A 14,794-nucleotide genomic window follows, 5' to 3' on the forward strand; every position below is an offset into this window, starting at 1 on the left:
TATGAGGGAAAAGTTCTTCATTGATCAAAAGATGAAGTGCAAGGTAATCATAGAAATACCACATGTTACCAGTGCACAACTTCCAATTAGAATCACCTCATCTTTTTCTTTTGGGTATCGATGAAGGTTATGATTCATGCATCTCTAACTTGAGTGTGCTTTCTTGTTGGTGTGGATTATTTTGCATATCTTTTTCTACCCAAAGAAAATGATACGTCTTCAATTAAAATTATTTTGCATATCTTTTTCTACCAAAAGAAAATGATACATCTTCAATTAAGTTTACTTTCGTAGTGGTGTCAATACTTTTGTAGTAGTCAGTTCCTGATCCCATATTTCATCCATCTAAGTTAAATGGTTCACATGCAAATAGCTTTAAAAACAGAGAAGCAAACAGTAATCTCAAATGCCAAATTCTAAATGTTTAATAGCTTTGAAAAAACAAGAATTTCATAGGCGTCGGACCACGATCAGTAGCTACTAAACATGAATGTCAAACAAGAAGGATGAATTTCAGTACTGTTAACAGATATATATATATATATATAGAGAGAGAGAGAGAGAGAGAGAGAGAGAGAGAGAGAGAGAGAGAGAGAGAGAGAGCTAAGCCCCAAAATTTTCAATTCCCAACTCACAAAATCCATGACATAAACACAAACAAAATTTTGCATCCTAGCATCCCCTCTCTCGGTTACAAAGTATAAAATATCTGAACAGGATATTAATGCTTTTATGAAACGAAAATCCATTTGGCGTTATGCTTACAACAACTGGATTCAATGTTCAACACATTTAAAACGGACCACTGGATGGCCATGCAGGAAATTTGTTCTGGCAGCATAGGAGTATTGGTTGTGTCGGAGCCAGGAAAAAATACAGTGAAAAACAAAAGCATCGTTGCTTGACAAGGCTTTCAGTTTGTTCTTGACTGCATAGTTTTTCCCATGAGAACTGAGAAGCATGAGTACGGTTAATCAGATTTCACACCAGAAGCTAAGCATGATATAGTTCAATGATTGTAATTGCAGAGGGGAAGGCAGATGATATGCCCATTGCTTTCAATTACACTACCATATTTTAGCGTACAAGGAGCTATTAAAATAACAGAGGCAGATATGGAGGGGTATCATGGATACAATGGTTGAGATTTCTCTGTTTTTTAATGGGAGATAGAGGCAGAGCACATGTCCTCGGTGTTGGCTGCTACCTATTTGGTTGAGCTCTTAACTGGAAAAGTTTATGGTCCTTCTAGAGCTACCGCTAGGAGCTTCTGTTAGGTTAAATTTTTTATTTTTTTAATCATTTTTTAATACTTTTAAATATTTAAAAAAATATAAAAATTCACAATAATATAAAACAATAATTTCTTAATTACTAAGAAAAAAATGGGAGCGGTAGCTTGATCCCTAACTTTATTCAAAGTTTATTTATTGTAGTTTGGAGGATAATTTTCTTGGAATGTAGTGAAAAAATAAAAAACAAAAAGGAAATGAAAAGAGAATCTGACAGTACAAAAAAAGAAAAAAAGGGTGAGAGACTCGTCTAACTAACTAATAAGCAAGTAACTAACAAAAGTTCAAAGAATTCAAACCAGTAGATAGCAAAATATTTTAGTCATAAAATTATTTTATAAAAATAAATTTATAAATTAACATAATTTAAAATTATACGTCGAATTATAAAATTATTTTTATTATGAATTAGATCTAATATATCATAAAAAAAAAAAAAAAGCTTACAAACTTAATTGTATGGAATTTTTATACCTATATCACTTAGGTCGAATAAACTATCCAAACCATCTTAATAAAACGCATGAGCTTCAAATCCAATGCAAGTTAGAGTTATATTTCGTGAAGAGAAATGATTTTATAAGAAAATTTCATAAAAGTGTATTCATGAGTTGACATATTTGATATGGTACGTTAGATCGTAAAATTATTTTTATTAGAAAGTATATAAATATTATATTTTTCTTTAGTAAAAAGTTATTAAGTTTGTCCTTTTAAATAAACAAATCTAAAATTTCAAGTTCACAAATGTATGTATATATTGAATAATAAAGAGAAAAGGCAGAGGGCCAGTTGCTATGAGTGGATCGTCACAATGTTTATTGTGTACTATTATTACATGAAAACTGGTCCCGTTGTTTTTTATTTCATAGCAAAGATTCCCTGACACACTTTAATACACTGTACAACCTGTCACACATAATTCACACTTACTAGATCATAGACGCTTGTTTTGTGGGGGCCATATAAATCTATTATTTTATATATGTTGATAGATGTGATGAATCATGCCCTGCTGCTCCCCTCCCTCCGTCAAGTTCTTGTGTTTGGGATATTATTTTCCCATCAAATCTTTGGATGTACAACCCTGTCTTTGACCATATTACTAATTTCATGTTTTATCCACTGATCACGTGTCTCATGGATATGGGAATGAACCCTAAATTCTATAATTGCAAATGAAATGATAATTATAGGTCAAGATAAAGGTTGTGGATTCGAGACTTTCAAACTAGCTGAACCCAAGTTGAACCAATGCCAGGTCTAATTTACATTGAAATTATAAAAATCTATCCAAAGAGGGGCCATGGAATGGTGAGCTGGCATCTTAAAATCCAAAATTAGTAAGAGAGATTCGAGTAGTTACGAAAAGTATAAGCTAGGTGCCTTGCTAACTCCTGATTCGTCTAGCTGTTTCCATTGTTCGTGAGTGGTGCTTTGAGGTGGGCTTCTGATGGAAGACCAGGTTTGGGTCTACTTCGAACTAAACTTTAGTAAAAAGGTTTCGGCAGTGGTGGTGGCTGCTGATGATGCGAATATTTACCCTGTCGGGGCAACATTCATAATCAATAAAACGCACTAAAAACTAAACTTGTGGCCCGAATCAAACAGTTTAAATGGCTTGTTGTATTGTATGCATTATTGGTGGTAATAGTATAAAATGAATTCTGTTATATATTATTATTTTTATATATTTTATTGGATTAAAATAATTATCTTATATTTAAAAAAAAAAAGAGTTATCAAAGAATATACTGAAAGTTTTTGATTGATTAATAAGAGGGTACGTACCTGGGATTGATTCAGTGAGCCAGCTAATTCCATGGGTACCGGCAAGTCACCCCTATGCTATCTAAGTTTGTCTCTCTTCTCAGCCCTACTCCTGATTCTTCTAGCCACACTAGCATCCGGGACCGGGCTCCAAACCCCGAATTTCCACGGTTTGTCATTCCGAGAAATCACCGTGCAGCAAATCCAGGTCGGTTTCAAGCGAAACCAATTCACCTCCAGGGGACTCGTTGAGTTCTACCTTAAAGAAATCAGCAGAATCAACCCCGTTCTTAAGGGTGTCTTAGAGGTGAACCCAGACGCACGGTCCCAAGCTGATAAGGCTGACCACGAGCGCTATACTAAAGCACCCATTTCACTCTCTCCGCTGCACGGTGTTCCAATTCTGATCAAAGACAACATTGCAACCAAGGATAAGATGAACACCACGGCTGGCTCGTACGCATTGCTCGGCTCGGTTGTGCCACGGGACGCCGGCGTGGTGACCAAGTTGAGAAAAGCTGGGGCTATTATATTGGGGAAGGCCAGCTTGAGCGAGTGGTCTCATTTCAGATCGAATAATGCACCCAGTGGTTGGAGCGGCAGAGGTGGCCAAGGGAAGGTTGGTTTAGAATATAAAGATATGTCATGTTTTTTGACATAGATTTCTATTCGAGTATGTACGATTTTCCTTTGACAATTCATGGCTAAGATCTTGTACGAAAACTTAGAAGAGAAACTTGAACAAGAGGGACTTTATTCTCATCACAGCACATCCACAAATCAAAGCACAATAGAGGGCAGCAAGTTTCTATTTTTCTCTTTCTTTTTCCCGTAATTAATACTGAGTTTGTACAAACCTAATTGATCGTCTCAATCTCAATTGCAACATAAAGTTTGGCACAAGAATTGTCAATGGGACATCTCAAAATCCATGATTTGCGATGGCTTGCAGAATCCCTATACAGGGGATGACCCTTGTGGATCAAGCAGTGGATCAGCAATATCCGTCGCAGCAAATATGGTAGCAGTGTCGATAGGGACCGAGACTGATGGCTCTATTTTATGTCCGTCCAACAATAACTTGGTGGTGGGCTTCAAACCGACGGTTGGTCTCACTAGTAGAGCAGGAGTCATACCAATATCCCCAAGACAGGACAGCGTGGGGTAAGTTATCATGATTCATGTGTATATGGGGTTGAGGGGGCAAAAAAAAAAAAAAATCGACAATTTTAAGGCCTAAATTTTATAGTCTAATTATTCTCTATCCTCTAATCTTCTTACGATTACATTTGCTTAATCTTTCACACTTCTACGTTTATATTCCAATGTTTCTCATAACGAGGACTGGTTTTATGTTTGATAATGCAGGCCCATTTGCAGGACAGTGTCAGATGCTGTTTATGTTCTTGATATCATCGCAGGCATTGACTACAATGACAAGGTGACAATTAAAACATCACGGTACATTCCGAAAGGTGGCTATGCACAATTTCTCAAGGCTGACGGGCTCCGAGGAAAGAGACTGGGGATAGTGAGAAATCCCTTCTATCTTGGGATCGGCAATGATACTACAGCAATTGTTGAAAAACATATCAACACTTTGAGGTAACCAAGGACGATTTCTGTTCCGTTTGCTTTGTGTCAATTTTAATGATCATAGAGATTAGTTGAGATAGAGACAGGCAACACCATTTGTATGCTAAAAGACACAAATAATTTTATGCAAATATAGGAAGCGAGGTGCAGTGCTGTTAGACAATCTGGAAATACCCGATCTTGCCGCCTATGACATTTCCGGGAGCGCTGAAACCATTGCATTGTTGGCTGAGTTCAGAATATCCTTGAATGAATACCTAAAGGAGCTAGTGGCTTCCCCAGTGCGTTCCTTGGCTGATGCAATTGCCTTCAACAAGAAAAACCCAAAATTGGTGAGTGTAGTGACCTCTAGTTCTCATAATCTAGGCATCATGATCCACATTTTCTTTTGTTAAAGCTATAGGCAAGTAGTAAATTATCATGGAATTAGTAGGTATTATTCTAAGCTCAAGTGATTACAATCTCCTCGATGAATACCGAAACTAAAATCTCAGGCTCATGATATGACAACCAGCTATTACTTGAGTGCCGTTAATGCAGGAGAAGCTTGAATATGGGCAAGAATTTTTTATAAACGCAGAAGCAACGAAAGGGATTAGGAAAGCAGAGAAAGAAGCATTATCATTTATGGAAAGACTGAATAGAGAAGGTTTCGAGAAGTTGATGATAAAGAATAAGCTAGATGCCTTAGTGACTCCTACGAATAGCGTTTCCCGCATCCTTGCAATTGGGGGTTTCCCAGGAGTAATTGTCCCCGCAGGATTTCGCTCTGATGGCCATCCTTTTGGCCTTGTTTTTGGAGGACTAAAGGGTTCGGAGCCAAAGCTGATTGAGATCGCATATGGCTTTGAACAAGCGACAAAGATCCGGAAGCCTCCTAAACTTTAAGGCCATGTAACAGCTAGCATTTAATTCTATGCTTCACCCTTTGTATGAATATCAGCAAAATCATGAAGTTGTTATCGATATTTTGCAAGAATAAAAATAAAAAATGATATTAAACTTAAATGAATACTCGATGTCATCTTTACCATTGTTATGTTTTCGTTTCCTAGTGATCGAAATGAATAAACAGCCCGTTTAAACATAGACGTAATGCAACATTGCTGACTTATTTATAACATACGCAATCTTTTACTTAATGGTTAAATAAGTGATTTTTAATATATTGATGTATTTTTTTATTTTTTAAAAATATTTAAATATAATTAAAAAATATAAATAAATAACTATTTTTGGTCTAGGCGGCACGCCCAGCGGTGGGTAGCATATAGGCCTGTTCATTCGACCCGGCCCGAATCGAAAAGTCACTATTCCGACCCGACCCGAAAACACAGCCTTCCGATAAGATGCCTTCCGAGCCGGTGAGATTAACCGATTAACCGAACCGAAAAGTTTCGAAAATTAGCCGATTAACCGGAAAAAACTTTGCAGATGGTCATACCTCATAGGCGGAAGCTTTGCAGATGAAATCGGCCCATGAAATCTTCTTCCTAACACTCACCGACGACGGCGAGCACTGCTTCAGTCGACTCCCTCATCTCGGTTCTCTCCCAAGTCAAATCCCAAGCCGCTTCAGTCGACCACCACCCACGGCAAGTTCTTCTCCGATGGGTTCGACCTATCCTGGGCCCAAGCCGCCAGATCCTCCTCCGGCGCCCGCAAGCGGCTCCACCACATGGTTGAGTCCTTCAGACCAGTCGCCTGCCGTCGCCGGATCGCGCTCAGCCACGACTACGTCTTCATGCGGCACGATAGAGGCGTGCTGTACATGCCCCTGTCGACTGAGTCCCTTGTATCCGGAAGAGACCAAACAGCAAAGTCAAGAAGTCCCTTCTATCCAGAAACTCGAGAAGTCACTTAGAACGGGTAACGGGTAATGCCCGATAAAATGGAAAACGGGTACGGCCATCCCTGCTTCCGAAGAACATAGAAACGGTTCGGGCATTTTTGGTCGGTTCGGGTCGGCTAAATCGGCCGGGTCGGAAGACCGGCTTATTTGTACACCCCTAGTAGCATAGTAGCGGGGCTCTGATGCAAGTATATATCTTGTCTGGTCAACATCCATGATCAACAAAATGCACTAAAAAATTAAAGGGTGTGTTCAAAGTGCGTGTTCTATGTGCTGTCGGCGGGATGGTACAAAATATCTATGCTGCTAATATGATGTATATAAATACAAGATTCCGCATTGGTATCTTTGCGGCGTCAATTTTTTTTTTTTTTTTTTGGATAATTTTAAATTGTAAGTTTTTTGCGGCGGTCAATAGACGCCACAATTATGTTGGGTAGAAGATGTGGCTTTCTTCTTTGTCAATTTAATAAGCAGTAGAAGATAGCCACGATAGCCTCCTACTGATTCAGTATCTTATTTCAAAATGTTTGGGCTAGTCTATTGCTATAGTGATGGTACTCGATAACTTCCAGGTAAGTCACTCTCTACTATTGCATTTATTTGTATCTTCTTATAGTATTAGCATTAATTTCATCAAAAGTCAAGTTAAATACATAAAATGATAATTATGGGTGGGAAAGAGCTGCATTGGATTAGTCAAATCAAATAATGAAAAGTTTTGACTTACAGTATTTGCCCCATTTCCTTCAAATATGAAGGGTTACTGTATACTCATCATCGGAATATTTTACTATATTTTAATTTATCAACTGCTTTACTGCATTTTAATTCATCAAATGTTTTACTGCATTTACTGCATATTATACATCAACTGTTTTACTGCATTTTAATTCAATGTTTTACTGCATTTTAATTCATCAAATGCTTTACTGCATTTACTGCATATTAATAAGTTAACTCCTTTAGTGCATTTACTGCATATTCATATAAGTTAATAAAAGGCAAAAATATATATATCCATATAAATATATATCCATATAATTGCAAAATATGAAAAAAAAAATTATATTATTATTAAAAAAATAATATTATATTATTATTTTGATTAATCCAATAGCTAATCCAAGTGAAATTATGGATATGAAGATTTTAGATTTATAAAAATTTGTATTTTTCATCAAATTTTGAAGATGGCATTGATAAAATCAATGTAAATACTCTTAGTTGGGTTAGTCCTCCATTTTATTATTTTTTTTTTTTTTTAAGTTTTGATTGACATGGTTTAATTTTTGTGCCTTACTATCTATTGCAAAGGAAAGTATGAGACATGCATATTATATAACACCGCAATAGATAACTCCTATCACCATAATTGTCGGATCTCAACTGCAATAGATAACTCCGAGCCATAATTGTTGATCAGCAATAGATAACATCCCTATTATATATAGTAAAAGATATTTATTCTACATGCACTTGTAACAGTTTACAGTTGGACTTATCATAATGCCGTGTCTCATTTTTTTGTATTATTCTTGGTTGGGGTTGACACGTATCCTCCCACTTTGTTAATATTAATTTCCATTACATGGTAATACAAGCTTAACCTTTTTTAGAGTGTTATTAGTCACATTATTAAAGAAATGCCCTTTTTAATTTTATGTCCCTACATATGCAAAATTGGGACAAGAGCAGGTGCTTCTTCCTCTAAAACAAAATTATATCCTCGCATCTACGTATTATGAAATTGGAAAACTCTTGCTACAGTCCCTTGGGGGAAGCTGTCGAGACTCCAACAAAAATCACCCTAAGACAAGGTCCTAGACATGCATGGACAATTGAGATTGGGCCACATATGGGGTCAAGCCAAGTTTTGAAGGACTTCTTTAGAGTCTAGTGCAGACCCTAAGAAGATTGCAGAAATGGCATGGGTCAATTGGAAGATGGCTCATGTCTTTCCATTTGATTAGGCTATGGCTCAGCCCTGACAGTCCATTGACACTACTATTGACATGCACTGACATTCCCATAGGCCATTAGCATGGCCAGCACCATCAACACCATCAGCATCATCAGCATGCCCAGCAGCCCATCAACACTCCCACAGCCATGGCATGCTTACACCATCCAGCGCACAGCTCTAACCCCTGTCTTGCAAGCAAGGCCAGTGGTATGTCTACCAGGCATGCCATCCAGCGCATGGTTTCAGCCTGTGCCTTGCAGCCCCAGCGCCCAGACCATCAGCTTGGATCATGCATGCTTATCACCTAGGCCACCAACCAGGGCTATGCAAGACCAATACCCAAGCCACCTGACTGGGCCCCACAACAGCAACATGGCACCACCCTGTGCCTACCATCAAGTTTAGGCTTGGCACCATGCCATGGCCACCATTAGCAGGCCATGCACATCGCCATGTCGTGCCCACCACTAGACCAACACATGGCGCCATGCCATGCCATACAGTCAGCCATCGGACCAGACCAGGACTAGCCCAGCCATGGGCCATGCACCACCCTAGCCCACCATGGGCCTTGCATGCCATGGCCACCATAGGACCTTAATCCATTATACTTATTTTATTTATTTTCTTTATTTATTTAATTTATTTTGCTAGGGATCTTTTGGAGGTTTCTAAATTGTAAGTTTTTGTGAGTTTTATAAATAGGACCCTTAGGCATTTCATTTGCATTTTTTATCATTTGGCATATTTTCCTTTGTGGAACGGTTTGGTGTGTTCTTGTGAACACTTTCGTTGTTTTTGCACTTGCGCTCTTTTGGGTGCAATTCATGAATCCCAATGAGAGGATCATCACATTGCAATTCGTGAATAGGTAGTAATTCATTTATCTTTTTCATCACCGTGTAATTCGTGAATCGGTGGTGAATTATTTATCAATCTTATGAGTATTTTCCTTTGTTCATTTAATTATCTATCTTTGTTCTTGTTTATCTTCCATTCAATTTTCATATCATCCACTTATCAATTTTTTTCATATTTCCATTCTCTATTCAAAAATTCAAAAATACTTTTATGTTCTTATATTTTCTAGTTGTTCATATTTTTTCTTACATTTTCTCTCATATCAAACATATCTTAAGCCTCCATTTTTCCAAAGCCAAATTTCCATCTCTCAATCATAAATCTGCCCAACACATTTCCACATCCATAGATCTATAATTTTCACATGCCATAGCCTAGATCTAGTTTTCCAATAATCCTTCATCCATCCAAATTAACCCTAGCCGAAATTCTCATAGCTTCTATCATTCCATACACATCTCTTGCCTTAATTGGTGTGACGCCCCCAAATCTCCACATACGGACACAGGGAAATCGAGACGTCCGGATGATAACAACACGGGTCACCACTCTATCGACGAGTGCCAAGTGTGTGTATAAGCAACAAATGTGTAAAAAGAAACACGCAGCGAATAGCAAAAGTCTCATAACTAAGTACCAGAATTTTTCTTAGTTTAATACAAAGCTGTTCAAAACATACATATTAAAATATTACAAACCACAAATATGTTTCAAAACCAACTACAAAGCATAACTCCAACTCAGAACTCTGGCGGAGCCACCTCCTCGGGCTCAGCCTCCTCCTCCTCCTCGAACTCTGCACCAAAATCTACGGTACCAAAAATGGTGCCGCAGGTAAGTAAGATCCAAATGCCACTAGATAAAAACATATTAAAACTCAAACAATATGTATAAAAAAATGCAAATACACATGTCCCATAAAAAAACTACATTTTTTCCACACATGCCAAAATCCCATTTGGCCCAAAAACATAACCTTTAAAACCAGTCCTCGCCATTATCCCAGATAATGGCCCAAATCAAAACCACCATTTTCCCAGAAAATGGATCACATAGCCTCAAAACAAATCTCGTCATTTTTCCAGAAAATGGCCCGTAACCAAAACCATAAAATCGATCCATTTATTGCATGCACCATGATCTCCCCTAGGGATCATCCGCACACTCTGGCTCCTTGCCACACTTTAGGTAACGTCTACGCGTGTGACACCTAAACGAGCGATGTTCAGTACTCGCGTCCAACGCGTCCCTGGACCAGGCCATCCTCTAGTCCCTGCCACTCTAGGGACCATAAAGTTGACACGACAGCGTTACCGTCTCGTGCGATCCGGCTGTCGCCCAGCGACAACTCAGGAGATGTCACTCAGTATTATTCACTCCCGAGTGACCAGAGGAGCTCCACTGAGATAATACCTCATCCCGGCTTGGGGTCGTGATACACACGCACCCGAAAATCCATTTACGCCAACAAAATATGATTTTTCTCAATTAAATAAAATGCACGTGAATGCACTATGTAAATGCAACCTCAAGGCACAATTAACCAACCAATCACAAACAACCAAATCAAGCAACTCCGTCCTCATCCATCCGACCTCTGAACTCCTCGGACTCAGTCCGGAATCAACCAACCAACAGATAAATAATTATTGTAAGAGTAAAATATATTTAAATCTAAAAGTAGAGTTTGAAAAAATACTTACAGCGCTATAAGGTATTTTTTTTAAAGCTCGCGGAGTTGCAAATGGCGGAAAAAAAGCAACGTAATAGTGTATTTTACACTGTGGCCTTGGGTAGGAAATTACCCACTTTCGAATGGGGACAAACCAAGACACGAAATTAATAGGGAATGGCCTTGAAATGTTTATGAAGCTAAAGGAAGTGAGCTTTGACTGTGGGTGGCAGTGGAAACAGCGGTGGAAGTGCTAAAAGGGGTTGAACAGAGTTGAGCTCGTGGGAGCTGCTCCGGCAACGGATCGGGGCCGGAATTGGGTGGGTTAGGACAGCAAGAGGTAGGGGAAGAAGCTGTGAAGAGGTGGTGGCCGGAGGTGGAGCAACGGCGCTGGAAACGACTCAAAACCGTGCAGAAAGAATGGGCTGTAGGGGGCTAACAGCGGCTCGGATGGAGGTGATTTTTGGTGGGGGTGTTCACCGGCCGGACGGGGACCGAACGGTGGGGGTGGTGTTGGCCACGTCGGCCAGCGGCGGCGGGTCTAGGTGAAGAAGGCTGACGGCGACGGGAGGGAGAAAGGGAGCTGCTGCGCGCGCACGAGAAGAAGAGAAAAAGAAGAAGAAAAAGAAAGAAAGAAGAAAGAAAAAGAAAAAAGGGAAAAAGAAAAAAGAGAAAAGAAAAGAAAAGATGAGGGAAAAGAAATGAAATCTAATCCTCACTTCCGGAATCCAAAAATAGATCCGCCGAAAATGATTTTAAAAACATAAAACGACTAAAATAAATTAAACACCACATCAAATAAAATAAAAAAAATTAAAATACGATAATTTAAAATAAAGAACATATATATTAATTAAATTAAAAATACTCTTTCAGTAAAAATACATGTAAAAACGGATAATCACAGTTGGCAACCATAGTCACCCTTCATCTGTTCTCATAAACCCTATCCAAAACCACCTAGATTCCCACAAAGTAATTCCTACATTTTAGGAATCCTCATCTCATCTTCCAAATCTCATCATATTCTTTCATCTTCATCTTCGGCCAACCACTTTTCCAAATTCAAACTCAAATTCCAATCTCAACATTTTAGGAAACCCAATCCCTAAACTCACTCAATTCCTAAAATTACTCAAGTTGACCAAGTTCCTCTCCACTTGTCAAAATCGAAATCCTATCTTTCCTTGATAGATTCCTACAACTTAGGAATTCTCTCTCAATCATCTTCATCTTTTCAAATCCTACCAAAGATCCTCATCCACTTGCCATATTCAAATCCTATCATCTCCAAATCCCTACACTCTAGGAACAACACTAGACTTATTCAAACATCATCCAACTTCATCCTCTTACCATATCCCAATCCTACATTCTTTATTTTACCTTAGCCAATCCCTAAAGTCAAAGAGCAATCCTAAACTCTTTCAAACACCTTCCAAACCCTAGCAACCCATCCTAGACTCCAACCCTAATATATCACTTCCCAATTTCGTAATCCCCTTTAGCTACCACCCAAAACCCTAACTACACTTCACCATACCCACCCTAAGCATCATCCAAGTGGCTTCAACATCAATGGCAACCATCAAATCGTTCCACATTGCATCAAATGCACCAAATCATCACGTAGATTATCCTACTACTACATCATCATTATCACTTCTATCACTCAAATACTAGATCTCCATCAACCTAGGAACCCTTCATTGCCATATTCTAGCCGAGACTAGACAAGACGATGAGGAACATACAGTCATCATAAGGCGATGTGAGACCTATGGACCCTAATGTTTGGGAACTAGACCGAGATCCCCAACAAAAGCTCTACGTAGTTAGTGCCAATGTGGACAAAGATAAAAACGAACCATTTCATTCAAAGAGACAAAACGAACCATTTTCATTTTCATTTTCCCTATGTCATTCTCCAGCCGAGACTTTCCTTCTCCCCCTCCCTTCAATTTCCCCATCTCCTTCTCCCCTTCATTCTCTTAAAACTTTTCTTCTCTCCCTCTCTTCATTTTCCCCCATCTCCCATTTCTATGAGCTTATTCAAGATCTCAACAGGCGCTGTCAATCTCAACAGTCACTATCACTAATGCTCAATCCACTGTTAATCATACACCAAAACTTAAGAATTCAATGTGCTAACTTAAGCCAAATCAAATTCTGAGTCGAGACAACAAAACTTTACCTTAAAGAATTCATTAAAGACTTATCTATGGAAAACGACTCTCAAAAGGAAAAGATTGATGGTGGGTCTCTTTTTTCCGGATAAATTTTTCATTTTATGAGGAAATTGTAGCTTGGCCCAAAATTCAATTCTTTGCTCAGTAAAACTTGAGGTTAAAGAAATTATGCAAAAGAAGAGGAAAAGTGGCAGAATTCTGACTCTTTTCATGTTTAGGAAACATTAACATATTGCACAGATTTAATCAGAAAGAGCTCTATATTTCAACTCAATTCAGATGAGTAATGTAGAAGCAAGGAGAGACTCTGGTTACGCACGAGGAGAAACTCCACAAAGACGCACTGAAGCTCTAACCCACAAAGAGCAACTCTATCACACACATAGACAAGCTCCACAAAGACAACGACAACCTCCAACCCACAAAGAGAAACCACGGTAAATAGATCGAAGAGACCCACCACTCGGTTGCACAAAATGAAAAAAAGTTCCTTCCACAAAGACGAAGAGAACTCACAGGCAAAGCTCTGTCTGCATCTATCAATTTCATTTCATTTTGCTTTCTATTTTTTTTTTAATGATTAAATCGGATAATGTGGAGTCGATTGCACGACGGTTACGCTGGCAGACTATCCATAACAGTTCTATATGAAATTTGGTCCAAGTGTCATGGGTGATAGGAGTAAGATAACTTATTCCTTTCACTAGTCGGCTAATGAAATTTTGTTGACCAACAATTTTGAGACAATCTTGAACCGAAATAATAGACCCATAATTTTGATTGATTGTATTTTTATTTTATGTTTTTAATTTTACTTAATGATTAAGAAAGTGATTATTAGTAAATTAATATTTTTTTTATTTTTTAAAAATAGATAAAAAATAATGTTTAAAAATAAAAAAAATAAAAAATAAAAATAAGATTTACACTATTCGATCTACTGTCTCAGTCCATTTCTTGGGACACAATGAAAAATAATTAAAAAGGAAATTGAAAGAGAATCTGACAATAGAAAAAAGAAAATAACTAACTAATCAGCAAGTAACTAATAAAAGTTCAAAGAATTATAACCGGTAGATTGCAGAAATATTTTATTCATAATTTTTTAAAAAAAAAATAAATTTATAAATTAACATAACTTAAAATTATACATCAAATTGTAAAGTTATTTTTATTACAAATTAAATTTAACATATCATAAAAATCTACATTAGTTTTTACAAACTTAATTTTATGAAATCTTTTGTACCTATATCACTTTTGTCGATGAAGTATCCAAACCATCTTAATAAAACATATGAGCTTCAAAACTAACGCAAGTTTAAATTATTTTTATTGTAAAGTAGATAAATATAATATTTTTCTTTAATAAAAAGTTATTAAGTTTGGCCTTTTTAAGTAAACAGATCTAAAATTCCAGGTTCACAAATGTATGAATATGTTGAATGATAAAAGAGGAAAGGAAGAGGGCCCGTTGCTATGAGTGGATCACCACAATGTGCATTGTGTACCATTATTACATTAAAACTGGTCCCGTTGTTATATATTGATAGATGTGATGGATGATGCCCTGCTGCTCCCCTCCATCAAATTTCT

At 37.8% G+C, this 14,794-nt stretch overlaps 1 protein-coding gene across 2 annotated transcripts; it reads left to right on the forward strand.

Annotated features, from left to right (window-relative positions):
- The first annotated feature begins 3,058 nt into the window (after positions 1–3,058).
- Positions 3,059–5,670, forward strand: LOC122311556 (probable amidase At4g34880). Of its 2 annotated transcripts, none has more exons than XM_043126151.1 (5): positions 3,059–3,681; positions 4,015–4,226; positions 4,431–4,667; positions 4,795–4,990; positions 5,199–5,670. In XM_043126151.1, the coding sequence occupies exons 1-5, from the start codon at positions 3,115–3,117 to the stop codon at positions 5,544–5,546; spliced, it is 1,560 nt and encodes a 519-aa protein (XP_042982085.1). In that variant the 5' UTR covers positions 3,059–3,114; the 3' UTR covers positions 5,547–5,670. The 2 variants fall into 2 exon arrangements, with proteins under 2 accessions (XP_042982085.1, XP_042982086.1); XM_043126152.1 differs by having other exon boundaries at positions 5,153–5,343.
- The last annotated feature ends 9,124 nt before the right edge of the window (positions 5,671–14,794 follow it).

The sequence above is a fragment of the Carya illinoinensis genome, chromosome 5 (assembly GCF_018687715.1).
Source record: "Carya illinoinensis cultivar Pawnee chromosome 5, C.illinoinensisPawnee_v1, whole genome shotgun sequence".
Taxonomy (NCBI): Eukaryota; Viridiplantae; Streptophyta; class Magnoliopsida; order Fagales; family Juglandaceae; genus Carya; species Carya illinoinensis.